At 39.6% G+C, this 14240-nt stretch overlaps 1 protein-coding gene across 3 annotated transcripts in view; it reads right to left on the reverse strand.

Moving 5' to 3' along the window:
• CD99L2 (CD99 molecule like 2) overlaps positions 1-14240 on the reverse strand; it is a 115741-nt gene that overhangs the window by 48273 nt on the left and 53228 nt on the right. For all 3 annotated transcript variants that reach the window (XM_029241542.1, XM_029241540.1, XM_029241539.1), the window contains exons 2-4: positions 11260-11319; positions 2528-2596; positions 1450-1533 (exon numbers count right to left, since the gene is read on the reverse strand). In XM_029241542.1, the coding sequence (XP_029097375.1) occupies positions 1450-1533; positions 2528-2596; positions 11260-11319 (213 nt within the window). The remainder of the gene's footprint in view (positions 1-1449; positions 1534-2527; positions 2597-11259; positions 11320-14240) is intronic.

The following is a 14240-nucleotide window of genomic DNA, read 5'->3' on the forward strand; positions in this document are numbered from 1 at the left end:
GGGGGGGGGGGAGGGAGACGCAAGAGGGAGGGGATGTGGGGATATATGTATACGTATAGCTGATTCACTTTGTTATACAGCAGAAACTAACACACCATTGTAAAGCAATTATACTCCAGTAAAGATGCTAAAAAAAAAAAAAAAAGAAAGAAAATATAGGATTGGCCCAAAAAAAAAAAAAAAAACACCAAAAACCCCGAACGAACTTTTTGGCCAACCCAATAATTGAAAATTGTTTTAAACCAGCAAGTTTGTGGTAATACGTTAGGCAGCACTGGAAAACGAATATGAGCAGAAAAATTATTACTTTCATGAAAATGTGCCCTTTTAATATTCTGATAAAACAGCAAGTATGCTTAAAGCTTTTCTGTGGCACCTCAAAATACAGAGGTTGACACAGGAAAAGCATTTGCGCGACTATCAGTTCTAAGCAGTGCTAGCCACTTCTCTCATACAAGATTCTTCCTTGAAGGATTCAGTAGTACGACTACGGTTATACTGACTTGAATATCTGACAGACATTTTCTTGCAAATGAATGAAGTGAGCCCTTCATTTCAAGGGAAACAACTAACAGTATTTTTTGCCAATGGTAAAATTTAAGATTTCAAGCAACGCTAAGAATTTTGAGAAACTACTACTGTGAGCTTGACAGCTTCCCAATACTTAAAGGCTTTTTCCAATGAGATGGGTGGTGATAGTAACATATGTGATGTTCTGATGTAGAATGGAATGCGTCAACACAGGGAAGGTCTGCATAAGGCAGGGCACCGACATTTTCCCAGGGACCAGTGCACGATGCTCCCAAACCACGACCAGTAAAAGATCCATTCAAAGGATAAGAGAGGGGGGTTCACTGGGGTCAAGGACGGAAGATTCACTCATGCGGTTTCATACTCCACGCTGCACTTAACCTGTAAGAAACAGCCAATGGCTGAATTTTTGTGTCGTATCAAAGAAGAATGTCCATAATTACATGAATAGTCAATTGAAATATTCCTCCATTTTCCAGCTGTATATTTATAGGAAGCCAGACTTCCTTCATATACTTCAACACAACAATTGAATCTAGAAGCAGATGTGAGACCCAGCTCTTCCACTAGGAAAAGCATGGTCATTTACCATAAAAATATGCTATTTATCTTAACAGTTATGGCCGTATTATTGTTCATTTAAAATTAATAAAAATATTAAATTTTTTTTTCAGTTTTAAGTTCAAAGATGATAAATATTGATAGACGTGACCCACACCTCAATAGAGATCCTCCATAATTTGAGGAGTCCCGAGACCAAAACGTTTGAGAACCACTGTTGTAGGGTTCTCCCGGGCTTTGAAGTGCCCCCAGCTCTGCCAGGCCAGGTGTGGCTCTGTGGGCTGTTGTAGTTAATGAGCTACACCCTGACCAGGGAGCTACAGCACTGGCCTGTGCTTTCAACCAGCTGTGACTTACCTCCTCCTCCTGCACTCGGCTTCCTGTGGCCATGATCCTGATCATTTCGATCATCCAAGGCATCGGCCAAGTCAAATTTACTACCTTCAGTGAAGCCCCAAAACATAAAAAAAAACAGCCAACTGATTAGCAACTGGGTACAAGTTAACTTAAATTGGGGTCTGACTCCTACAGACACTGATAATGGAAATACCAACAGGATGGAGCAAGTTACTGCTTTCTGCCTTTGCAATATATTTACCAATTTTCCACTACTTTATATTCCCACACATGCTTTGCTTAGGCCAGCAGTCAGACCATTTTAACAGTAAACTCACTGATTATAGGTATTAACCCAAGATTCAAAACCAGCTGCATAGAGTCAGAAACTGGACACTCAAGAGGGAGGCTACGTGGTCACAATGCGCCTCTTTGAGGCTGCAGGTGTGAAGACGTGAGGGCAAACTGTAAAGCAGCACTCACTCTTTTGGGTCATGTCTGTCTCTTCAGAAGAAAGGTAGCTATCCACTTCAAGGAACGCGGTAGCATGCTCCTTAAGTACTAGTAACAAGTTGCCAGATGGGAGCAACGACTGCGCTCCCCACCCCAAGGCTACGTTTCTCTTTATATCAGTGAAGATATCTGAATACTAAAATGGCCCATCTGGAGAAAAGTTAAAACAGCTCCAGGAAAGAGTCACAAAGAAGCAACAAGTTCCAAAATCCTTCAGTGAAAGATGACACTGTAAAGCAAATGCCATTTCAAAATGCTCCATCTGCCTAAAGAAAATGTTTGATGGGCTTCATAAAACCTAAACAATTATATCTTCCCTGATTTTAGAGTGTAAAATGGTTGAAAAGGGGAGGAAGTCCAAATGCATTTTTCTCCTGAAATTCTCCCAAGCAGGACTTTTCATAAAACACACAGAAGTCATAGTGACTGGTCATACTCTATTAAGTTAAACCCAGCGTTCAGATGAAGGTCTCGGTTGGCATTACACACACAGGACTTAAAACTATGGGTAGTTCAACTGGGTACTATCCCAGAAGGAGCTCCACGGGGTCCCTGCTTAGTACCCTCCTCAGAACAGCCGTGTTACCTGCAGGCTTTGCTGGAGCTCTGGTCGCTCCCGGTCTCCTGGTTGTGGTGGTGACACGGTCCCATCTCTCTAAAAGGGGGAAGGGGGACAGCAAGGGGAGCACAATTAGTAACACACACAGCAGCCACTGCACGGCTCAGGGAAGTCACAGCATGAGCACAGCACTCCTGTCCTGGTCCTGAGGTCCCTCTAATGCCTCTGAAGAACCACCTTGAGGATGACAAAGAGATGTAAGAGGGTTTACATGAGACGAGTTCTGCTTGCTTTTCTTCACAGGATGGGTGGTGAGGTGGACATGATCCCACATTTGATCTGGTGATTAGTGGAGCTGGGACTTGAGCCCAGATCTACAGGAGATGACCACATGCTTCAGGGGGTCCCAGAGCTTGAGCACAACCCCTGAGAGCTCCAAGCCTTGGCTGTCACCACTCTCAACCCGGCACCGTAATCACAGGTAATACTGCCCAGGGATGAAGTGACGTTATGTTCCCAGGAGAGTATGGGAGTGTCTTATCAGCTGAAAGTGGCTACAACACCGACAAAATATTGTATATAAGTGTGGTTACTGCTGTTAATACTAGGTCTTTCAGCTCAACCATATTCCTTTAAAATTGTGGACTTCTTGCACATCAATTACTAGCATGCCACACAGGAGTTTTCCAGTAGTTTTTCTTGAACTTCAAGACTATGTTGTTGTTAAACAAATAAAAATAATGAAGCCTCCCAAAAAAGACTATGCTGTAACTGTTCCTACAATTAGAGGTGGAAGAGGGAAATGAAATTTAAGTAATGGGAGAGGCAGAGATGAAACAGGTTTGGCTTTGTGCACAGCAACCATTCAAAAATTAATCAACTACCCAGAAAAAAACAGCAAAAATAGAAATTGGTTGAAAGTAAAAGGATGGATAAAGGTATAGTATACAAATAGCAACCATAAGAGAGCTGGGGGAGCTACACCATTATCAGATAAAATAGTCTTTAAGACAAAAATTGTCATAGGAGTCAAAGTGTGACATTTTATACTGATAAAAGGATAAACCCAGCAGTACAATATACAATTTTAAACATGTGCACCTAACAATAGAACCCCAAAAATATATGAAGCAAAACGTAACAAAACTGAAGGGAAGGATAGACAATTCAACAATAGCTGGATATCTCAATACAATCCTTTCAATCATAAATAGAACAAAAGGGAAATACAAGATTTGAACGACACTATAAACCAACTAGATCTACCAGACATCTATAGAACGCATGCCCTCAAAACAGCAAACACGTTCTGCTCAGTTACCATGGAACATTCTCCAAGAAAGACCACATGCTAGGCTACAAAACATATCTCAATATATTTTAAAATTCTGAAATCATACAAATTGTGTTCTCCAACCACCATGGAATGAAAATAGAAATCATTAACAGAAGGGCATTTGAAAATTTTCCAGCTATATGGCAATTACACAGCACACTCCTAATAACCGATGGTTCAGGGAAGAAATCACCAGGGAAATCATAAAATACACTTGAGATGAATGAAAATAAGAACACAACATATGAAAATTTCTGTCACAGCAAAGGAAACCATTGACAAAACAAAAAGACAACCTACTGAATGGGAGAAAATATTTGCAAATGATTGATCGATAAGGCATTAACATCCAACACATACAAACAGCTCATACAACTCAACATCAAAAAAACCCAAACAACCCGATTAAAAAATGGGAAGAAGTGAACAGACATTTTTCCAAAGAGGAAATGCAGATGGCCAACAGACACATGAAAAGAGGCTCAACATCACTTATCATCAGGGAAATGCCAATCAAAACCACAATGAGATATTACCTCACACCTGTCAGAATGGCTACCATCAAAAAGACCACACACAAAAAATGTTGGCAACAATGTGGAGAAAAGGGAACCCTCCTACACTGTTGGTAGGGATGTAAATTGGTCCAGCCACTGTGGAAAACAGTATGGAGGTTTCTTAAAAAACTAAAAATAGAACTTCCATATGGCCCAACAATTGCACTCCTGGGTATATATCCAAAAAAACCCCCAAAACACTAATTCAGAAAGATACATGCACCACAACGTTCACAGCAGCATTATTTACAATTGCCAAAATATGGAAGCAATATAAGTGTCCATCAACAGATGAATGGAAAAAGAAGTGATGTGTATATACACACACACACACACACACACACACACACACACACACACACACACACACACACAATGGAATACTACTCAGCCATAAAAAAGAATGAAGTTTTGCCCTCTGCAACAACATGGAAAGACTTGGAGGGTTTTATGATAACTGAATGACAAATACTGTATCATAGCGCTTATATGTGGAATCTAAAAAATACGACAAACTAGTGAACACTTAAAAAAGAAACAGACTCACAGATATAGAAAATGAACTAGTAGTTACCAGTGGGGAGAAGGAAGGGGGGAGGGGCAAGATAGGGGTAGGGGACTAAGAGGTGCCAATTATTATATATAAAATGTGCTACAAGGATATACTGTACAACACAGGGAGTACAGCCAATATTCTATAATAACTATAAATGGAGTATAACCTTTAAAAATTGTGAAGCACTAAACTGTACACCTGTAACTTACATAATATTGTACATCAACTACTATACTTCAATTTTAAAAAATGGGCAAAGGACTTAGACATTTCTCCAAAGAAAACATACAAATGGCCATCAGGTACATGAAAAGATGCTCAACATCACTAATCATTAGGGATATGCAAATCAAAACCACAATGAGACATCATCTCATACCTGTTGGGATTACTACTATCAAAGAAACAAAAGATAATGTGTTGATGAGGTTGTGGAGAAAAAGGAGCCCCTCCTACACTGTCGGTGGGAATGTAAAATGGTACACCCACGATGGAAAACAGTATGGAGGTTCCTCAAAAAAATGAAAAACAGAACTATCATTTGGGGACTTCCCTGGTGGTGCAGTGGTTAAGAATCCGCCTGCCAATGCAGGGGACACGGGTTCGAGCCCTAGTCCGGGAAGATCCCACATGCTGCGGAGCAACTAGGCCCGTGCGCCACAACTACTGAGCCTACGCTCTAGAGTCCATGAGCCACAACTACTGGAGCCCACGAGCCACAACTACTGGAGCCCGTGAGCCACAACTACTGAAGCACACGTGCCTAGAGCCCGTGCTCTGCAAGAGAAGCCACAGCAATGAGAAGCCTGTGCACCACAACAAAGAGTAGCCCCTGCTCTCTGCAACTAGAGAAAGCCCACGCAGCAATGAAGACCCAATGCAGCCAAAAATAAATAAATAAAAAATAAGTAAACATTTAAAAAAAAAAAACTATCATTTGATCCAGCAATCCTACTTTTGGGTATATATCCAAAAGAAATGAAATAAGGATCTCAAAGAGGTAACAACATGTCCAAGTTCACTGTAGCGTTAATCTCAATAGCCACAATATGGAAACAACTCAAGTGTCCATTGATGGATGACTGGATAATGAAAACGTGGAACATACATGCAATGGAATACTATTCATCCTTAAAAAATAAGAAAATCCTGCCCTTTGGGACAACATGGACGGACTTGGAGGACATCATGCTAAATGAAGCCAGACACAAAAGAATACTACATGACTCTACTTTTATGAGGAATCTAAAAGAGTCAAATTCATAGAGAGTAGAATGGTGGTCACCAGGGGCTTGGGGGAGAGGGAAATGGAGGAGGTGTCAGTCAAAGGGTACAAAAGTCTGGGGGAGAAAAGGAAAATAAGCTGGTGAGGATGTGGAAAAATTGGAATCCTCATACACTGCTGGTAGGAGTGTAAAATGGTACAGCGACTATGGAAAAAAGTTTGGCAGTTCCTCCAAAAGTTAAACACAGAATGACCATATGACCTTGTGATTCCACTCCCAGGGTATACACCCTAAAGAATTAAAAGCAGGTATTCAAACAAGAACATGTACATGCAAACAAGAACATGTACGTGCATGTTCATAGCAGCATTCTTCATAATAGACAAAAGATGGAAACAGTCAAACGTCCATCAACTGATGAATAGATAAAACTGTGGTCTATCCATACAATGGAATATTACTCAGACATAAAAAGGAATGAAACACTGATACATGCTATAAGGTGGATGAACCTCCAAAACATTATGCTATGTGAGAGAAGCCAAAGACAAAAGGTTCCGCATTATATGATACTATTTATATGAAATATCTTGGAGAGATCAGTCAACTGATACAGAAAGTAGACTGATGATTGTCTGGGGCTAGGGGGAGGGAGAAATGAGAAGAAACTGCTTAATGGGTAAGGGTTCTTACTCTGGAGTAATGGAAATGTTTTAGGACTGGATAGAGGTGGTGGTTGCACCACGGTGAACGTCTTAAAATGCTATTGAATTGTTCGCTTTAAAATGGCTAATTTTATGTTACGTGAATTTTACTTCAATAGATTACTTACAAAGAGGGGAGGGTGGAAAAGGAGGGTATCGTCACAACTGCATGTGCATTCTACCACAATTCAGTTTTAGTAAAAGTATATAGGGAAGTTGAGAATACGGAAAGTCTTTCTCTTAAAATGATCATACTTCCTTCACTCTTTGTGAAGGCTTTGGGTACACGAATGCATACTTCAATGTGGAGGCCACACCAGTGGATGGATTTTTACGGTAAGGGAACCACAAGTGATAATCTGTTGTCATTATGTAGTTTTTAAATCTAGATCATCAGTTTAGAGATGGTTTTATATCTGTAATTTCCATTTGACTTTGCACCTATAATACGAAGAAGTACAGCTTACCTGTCTAAATGGGGCTCCTTATGTATACCTTACATTATGGTGATATGTATAGTTAGGAAAGGGAAATGACATTACTGAAACCATTATTTGTGCAACTTTCAGAAAAGCAATTGCCACTTATATAATATTAGCTTAAAATCCGTATGCTTCATGCAGTGCTTGTGTAAAAATATTTTTTTTTCCAGCTTTAAAAAAAAATCAACTGAACGTAGATGTGAAGGGTTTACTTGGGGGACTCTGATTTCTGTTCTATCCTTATGCTGTGCCACACTTTCTTGATCACGATAGCTTTGTGGACCTCTGCCCTACTACTCACAGTTTCTGAGGAGCCTGGTTTCTCGGAAGATCTGCAGGTGCCGGTTCAAGAGAATGCGCTCCTTACATGTCTAGGGAACCCGATGCTCTGCCAGAGCCTGAGCCTGCAGTGATACAGAGCATGACCTTGGATTTGTGTACTTTTAAGATACCATTAACTACAGATTTTCTTGTTGTGAGCCTTTAAATGGGATTTATTATCATCCATAATTGAGATGAGCAAAGTCTAGCTACTTATCAAGGAATTAGAATAGTAGGTCACCGTCATCAAAGCAAAGAGCTCCTAAAATAAAGACATCTGTTCCTGTGAAGCCTTGCTCAAAATGACAAACTTAGAAAGGATTCTCTGATGCTCAGCAAACGCTGCCTGCAACACTGCACTCCTGCCCGGAGCACCTCTTTGTAAGGTGTGCCGCACCCCTGGGTGTGGCTTAACGACAGTGCCATGGCATTTGGAGAAAATCAGGGCACTCATAAGAAGCTTGATTCGGCAAAGGCAGAAGTGGGTTCCCCCTGTGAGATGATTGCACACAGAGAGAAAAAGGGAGAGATGAGGGGAGAGATGGAGGGAAGTGGGAAGTGAAGGCAGGTGAGAGGGAGGGGCAAATTCTGAAAGCAACACGGTGAACCTTGAAAGTGTTACGCTAAGTGAAAGCAGCCAAGATAGAAAAAAAGGATGGCAGAGCGATGTGGTCTTGAAGGATGTCATTCAACCGAAGACACCATGTGCTGGTGGTCCTACAGGTCCCAGACACACTGGCTCATGGGTGCTGATGAAGATCAGAAGAGCCAGTGCACAGTTGACAAAGGGATATAAATATTAAAAAGTCCTCCATCAGGAAATTAACAAATTTACTAGTTAGGGGTCTGTTTATACTTACTGTGTTTGTTTTGTTGTTTGGTCACGTTTGGTTTTGGAAATGTTAAACAATTTCATTAAAACCATCGCTGCTAATAAATTAAGTATATTTATTTTCCTGGGAATCTAAAAGGCCACCTGCATGTATAGGACTGTGGACATGTTCAGGAAAGACCTGAAAATGCTCAAGGCTCTCACCTCACACCACACACAAAACTATAAAGCTCTTAGAAGTTCATTTTTAGGTATATGATCCATTTTGAGTTAATTTTTGTGTAATGTATAAGGCAGGGATCCAAGTTCATTTTTTGCGTGTGGATATCCAATTGTCTCAGCACCATTTATTGAAGACACCATTCTTCCCCCATTGAATAGTCTCGGCATCTTGGTCAAAAGTCAACTGGCCATAGATGTAATGGTTCATTTCTAGACTCTCAATTTTATTCCATTGAGCTCTATGTCTATCTTTATGATAAGTACCACACTATCTTGATTACTGCACGTTTGTAGTAAGTTCTGAAATTTAGAAGTGTGAGTCCTCCAACTTTTTCTTCTCTTTCAAGATTGTTTTGACTATTCTGGGTTCCATGAATTTCCATATGTATTTTAGGATCTGCTTGTCTGCAAAAATTCTATCTGGAAGTTTGACGGGAATTATGTTGAATTTGTTGATCAATTTAAGCAGGTGAGCATTCCTCACGTATGCCTGACTCTTACACCACAGACTCAGCTGCAGTAAGTCATTCCAATGAAATCAGTCAAAGAACAATAATAATGGCTGACACTGCGCACTCACCTTGTACTGAGTCCTCTGCTGAACACTTCATAGGGGCCATCTTATCTAACCCTTACAATTATTATTAATTTATTATTATTAACCTCATGCAACAGATGAGGAAACTGAGGTGCAAAGAAGTCAGATAACTCACCCAAGGTAACAGTTAATAAGTGGCAGAGGCAGGGTTCAGACACAGGCAGTCTAACTCCAGAGCCCGTGCCTTTGTCAGTCCTGAATATACAAAGAGACCTCTCAAACTCATTAAAAAAAAAAAAAAGACAAGCAACCTGGCAGAAAATGGGGAAAGGATATGAACAGACAATTCACCAAGAGGAAAATGCAAATGGCAAAAATATATATGATTTTTTATCCATCATACTGGTAAAATGTTTTTGTTTGGTAAAATCTGGCGATGGTACGGGTCTGGGGGAAAACGTACTCTTGTAACAGCATCAGTGGGAGTACACAATGGCACATGCATTTTCGAAACAATTTGTCAAAATCTATTAAAATATAAAATACATATACCCTTTGGCCTGATAGTTTCATTATACTTGGACACAAAGGAAATAGACAAGAATGTTCACTGAAGTCCCATTTGTAATTGTGCAAAACAGAAACAAACCACGTGCCTGCCAGTAAGAAGTGGCATCACTGGCCATGGCCAAAGCCACACCACTGGAATGCCAGCTCCATGAAGCATACGTTTGTGAATGAGATATAGGTATAAAAATATAGATATATACATAATATAGTGTGTTGAATAGTGGCCCCCAAAATATATAGCCAAGTCCTAAGCTCCAGAACTTATGAATGTGACCTTATTTGGAAAAAGGGTCTTTGCAGATGTAATTAAGTAAAGATCTTGAGATGAGGTCATTCAAGATTATCCAGATGGGCTCTAAAACCAACAAAAAGTGTCCTTATAAGAGACTGAAGAGGAGAAGTCACACACACAAGGAGAAGGCCAAGTGAAGACGGAGGCAGAGACTGAAGCCATGCAGCTGCAAGCCGAGGACCACCTGGAGCCGCCAGAAGCTAGGCTAGGCAAGGAAGCATTCTTCCCCTAGAGCCTTCAAGCAGGCGTATGGTCCTACCGACACCTTGATTTTGGACTTCTGGCCTCAAGAACTGTGAGTGAATAAATTTCTGTGGTTTTAGGCCACCCAGTCTGTGGTACTTTGTTACAGCTGCCTGTAAGAAAGGAAACTAACATAGATAGCTATATTCACTCAGGTCTTCAATACATATTCCGTTTTTTTTAAAAGTTGTGAAATACATATAACTGAAATGAAAAAAAGCCCTACACATGTTATGTAAAACAAAATCACCGAATAATCTATGAGTGCAGATGTTCACAACAGCAGAGAAAACTAGTTGAGACCAGCATATCTTAAACTGACTTAGGCAGCTCCCTCTTGGGATGGGAGTGGGTGTTGTAGGATGGGGAGGGATCAATGGAAATATCAACTTTACTTTCTAAGCATTCATGCATTTTTTTAAAAGAATGGTTTAAATTGTTTTCTCAAAAAAATGTAAAGAGAAACTGATGACAAAGCTTAGCATTTGAGAGATTACCTGTAGATACGGTTCTAAGAATACCTGTTATAAAAAGATCTAAAAGGAGAAACAAATCCTTTATTCATTCCCAAGTATCTTTTTCTGAGCTAGAAAAAGATAGTCCTTGGAGGTCACTGCTGAGGTGTCACACCAGTAAAGGCTATGACTTGAGCCAGAGAAAATCCTGTATCAGTTATTGCACATTTTTGGTATTCTCCACAAAGGAAACAAAGGATTTTAAATATTCAGATTTTCTTTAAATAATGCAATTTATGATAAACATGTTACATCGGATCAGGTGAAATACAGGCCATCTACTGTTTTCCCTGAATGTGTATTCTGAATGGGTAGTGCCTATTAAGCATTATTATTTGCTTTTAATAGTTTGATTTACTACTCACGCTTCACTGAGGAAGTTTCTTCCAATGCATCCTCCAGACTGAAACCAACGTCCCCAGATCCTAAAAATTAAAAAAAAAAAAAAAAAAAAGATTTTTGAATGTAACTATCTTTGCAAAACACAAAATAATACTGAAATACTCTCGTAACGGTCACTTCCCTTTAGACAGTGTCCTGAAGATACTGCCACAAAAGGAAATCAGTTGAAACCACCCAAAGATATATTGAATTGTTATCCTTCGACAAGCAACCTATTGCTACCAAAACAACAACAACAAAACAGTCTTCAGTCTACTTGAAGGCTGAAGGCTCAACTGTACGAAACATGAAGTACAATCTTATTTAAAAAAACTTTATAGTATGACTTTTGCAACAGGGAGTATCAGAGCCCCAAAACTCCACTGATAGTGGGCAAGTTCTTTCACCCCATCCCGGCTCTCACATAAAGGCTGCTCTGCATTTTGGCAACCCAGGGCACCTTCCCCCCGATTCCAGCAACTACAGCTAGACTAGTATCTCTGACTAATTACACATAACTAAAAAGGCACTGGGGAAGAGTTTTTCACAAGAGAATTTGTCCTCAGAAGTGGACCCATCTGCCCAACCCTGACTGCTATTGAACTTGACAGCTTTCATTCCCTCTAGATGGGCATGTAGTTTCCCACCGGGGTATATACATTAACTCTCAAGCAAACCACTATGCGTGTATACTGAAGTTGAACAAATAACTAAGTGGACAGTGGATTATAGAAGCCAGGTTTCTCACCATTGGAGAGGGAGGTTACAGATAAGAAGAGAAGGCTAGAATGACCCATGTGATAGTGGATCAGAGTTGGAGACCTCAGTATGAACCACATTTAGCTTAATATATATACAGATGGTTACATATAGAAATATTCATAAACACGTGTATATACATGGGTTATTATGCAGATATATATTCCCTTGCTCTGTCAGGTGCAAAGACCTAGAAGCAACAACACCCCAGTAGCAATGAACACACCGAGCACCCAGATCTTGGTTTCTAAATACCATTCTCCAATAAACGGAACCAGAGCTCCTTGGAGAAATATGGCTGATTCTAGAATTGGGGCAGGAAATATCTAGATGAGTTTGGAGCATCTTACAGTGCTAGGAAGTACTTTAAAATATATTGATATTGGTTGGTATATGTCAAAGGACCACAGGACTGACTGAAAGAGTTCTCAATGGCTAAAGGTGGAACAATTTTAAGCAGCAAAATAAAGTGGTATTGGATTATGACCCTAAGTATAAATTTCCATGAGTCCAGGCTGATATAAATAATTGAACAAAAACATAAAAAGGAGAGAATAGAAGAATTCAAATTAATTTATGTAGCTATCTCTCCTCTCCATAAATGTTGACTTCCTTCCAAGATTACAGTATGAGAAGGTGGGGAGAAACCAGTGGAGAAACCTGACAAACACTACATCAGCCAGGCAATCAAGGTTAACTTTAACAGTGATGAGTCATATTGATACTATATTCCCTTGATATGATGTGATGAGAAGGGCACTATACCTGTGTGGTCTTCCTCTCAAGGAAGTGTAACTCTATAACCCCAGTATAATCATAAGGAAAACATCAGAGAAATTCCAGTTGAGGGGCATCCGACAAAATACCTGACTAATACTCCTCAAAACTGTCAAGGCTGTCAAAAACAAAGTTTGAGAAACTGGCATAGCCTGAAGAGCCTACGGAGATGTAATGATGGAAAGTCATGTGGTACCCTTGATTGGATCCTAGAACAAAAAAAACGACTTTAAGTAAAAACTAAGGAAGTATGAATAGAGTATGGACTTTAGTTAATAATAGTGTATCAATGTTGGTTCATTAATTGTGACGAACGTACCATGCTAATATAAAATGTTAATAATGAGGGAAACTGGGTGTAGAGCACATTAGAACTCTTTGCACTAGTTTTGCATTGTAAATCTAAAACTGTTCTTAAAAAGTTTATTTTTAAAAATACATTTTATATAGCAAAAAAAAATAGGTAATCACTAAAAGAAGAGTTATAGGATATATAACCTCTAACTTATTCAAGAAAAAAAAAAAGAAAGGTCAACACCAACAACTAAAATTCAATCCAACAAAAGTCACCAAACGGAAAAAAGAAACAAAAACATGTTAAATAGAAAACATGGACTTTAACATAAGAATATGTACAATCATATCAGTAAAAAGTGAGTGTAAATAGAATAAATCTCCTATCAAAAGATAAATGGGGACTTCCCTGGTGGCGCAGCAGTTAAGAATCTGCCTGCCAATGCAGGGGACATGGTTCAAGCCCTGGTCCAGGAAGATCCCACATGCCGTGGAGCAACTAAGCCCGTGCGCCACAACTACTGAGCCTGCGCTCTAGAGCCCACGAGCCACAACTACTGAGCCCGTGCATCACAACTACTGAAGCCCGCGCACCTAGAGCCCATGTTCTGCAACAAGAGAAACCCCGCAATGAGAAGCCCGTGCACCGCAATGAAGAGTAGCCTGCACACCAAAATGACGAGTAGCCCCTGCTTGCCACAACTAGAGAAAGCCCGCACGGGGCAAAGAAGACCCAACGTGGCCAAATAAATTTTTTTTTAAAAGATAAATGGGATAAAAAATTACTATATGCTGTTGACAAAATATACACCGAAAACAAAACATATATACATAAACAAACATATATATAAACATATATATGTGTATATAAAATAGAGAAATATATCAGGCAAATGCTAACAGGAAGGAAACAATATTAATATAAGACAAAGATAAAATTTAAGACCCAAACCTCTAAACAGGAAAAGAGCAATATTTTATGGGAATAAAGCATATAATCCACCAATAAAATAAAAGTCTTACACTTAATAACCTAGCTTCTAAAGTAGACTTTTGCTTCTTGCTATGATGAAATAATTGGTATTAGATTAGCTTTCCCATCGTAAACAACCATAAAATAGACAAAACACAAAGC

The sequence above is a fragment of the Monodon monoceros genome, unplaced genomic scaffold (genome assembly GCF_005190385.1).
Source record: "Monodon monoceros isolate NGI ecotype Baffin Bay Population unplaced genomic scaffold, NGI_Narwhal_1 Super_Scaffold_22, whole genome shotgun sequence".
Lineage (NCBI taxonomy): Eukaryota > Metazoa > Chordata > Mammalia > Artiodactyla > Monodontidae > Monodon > Monodon monoceros.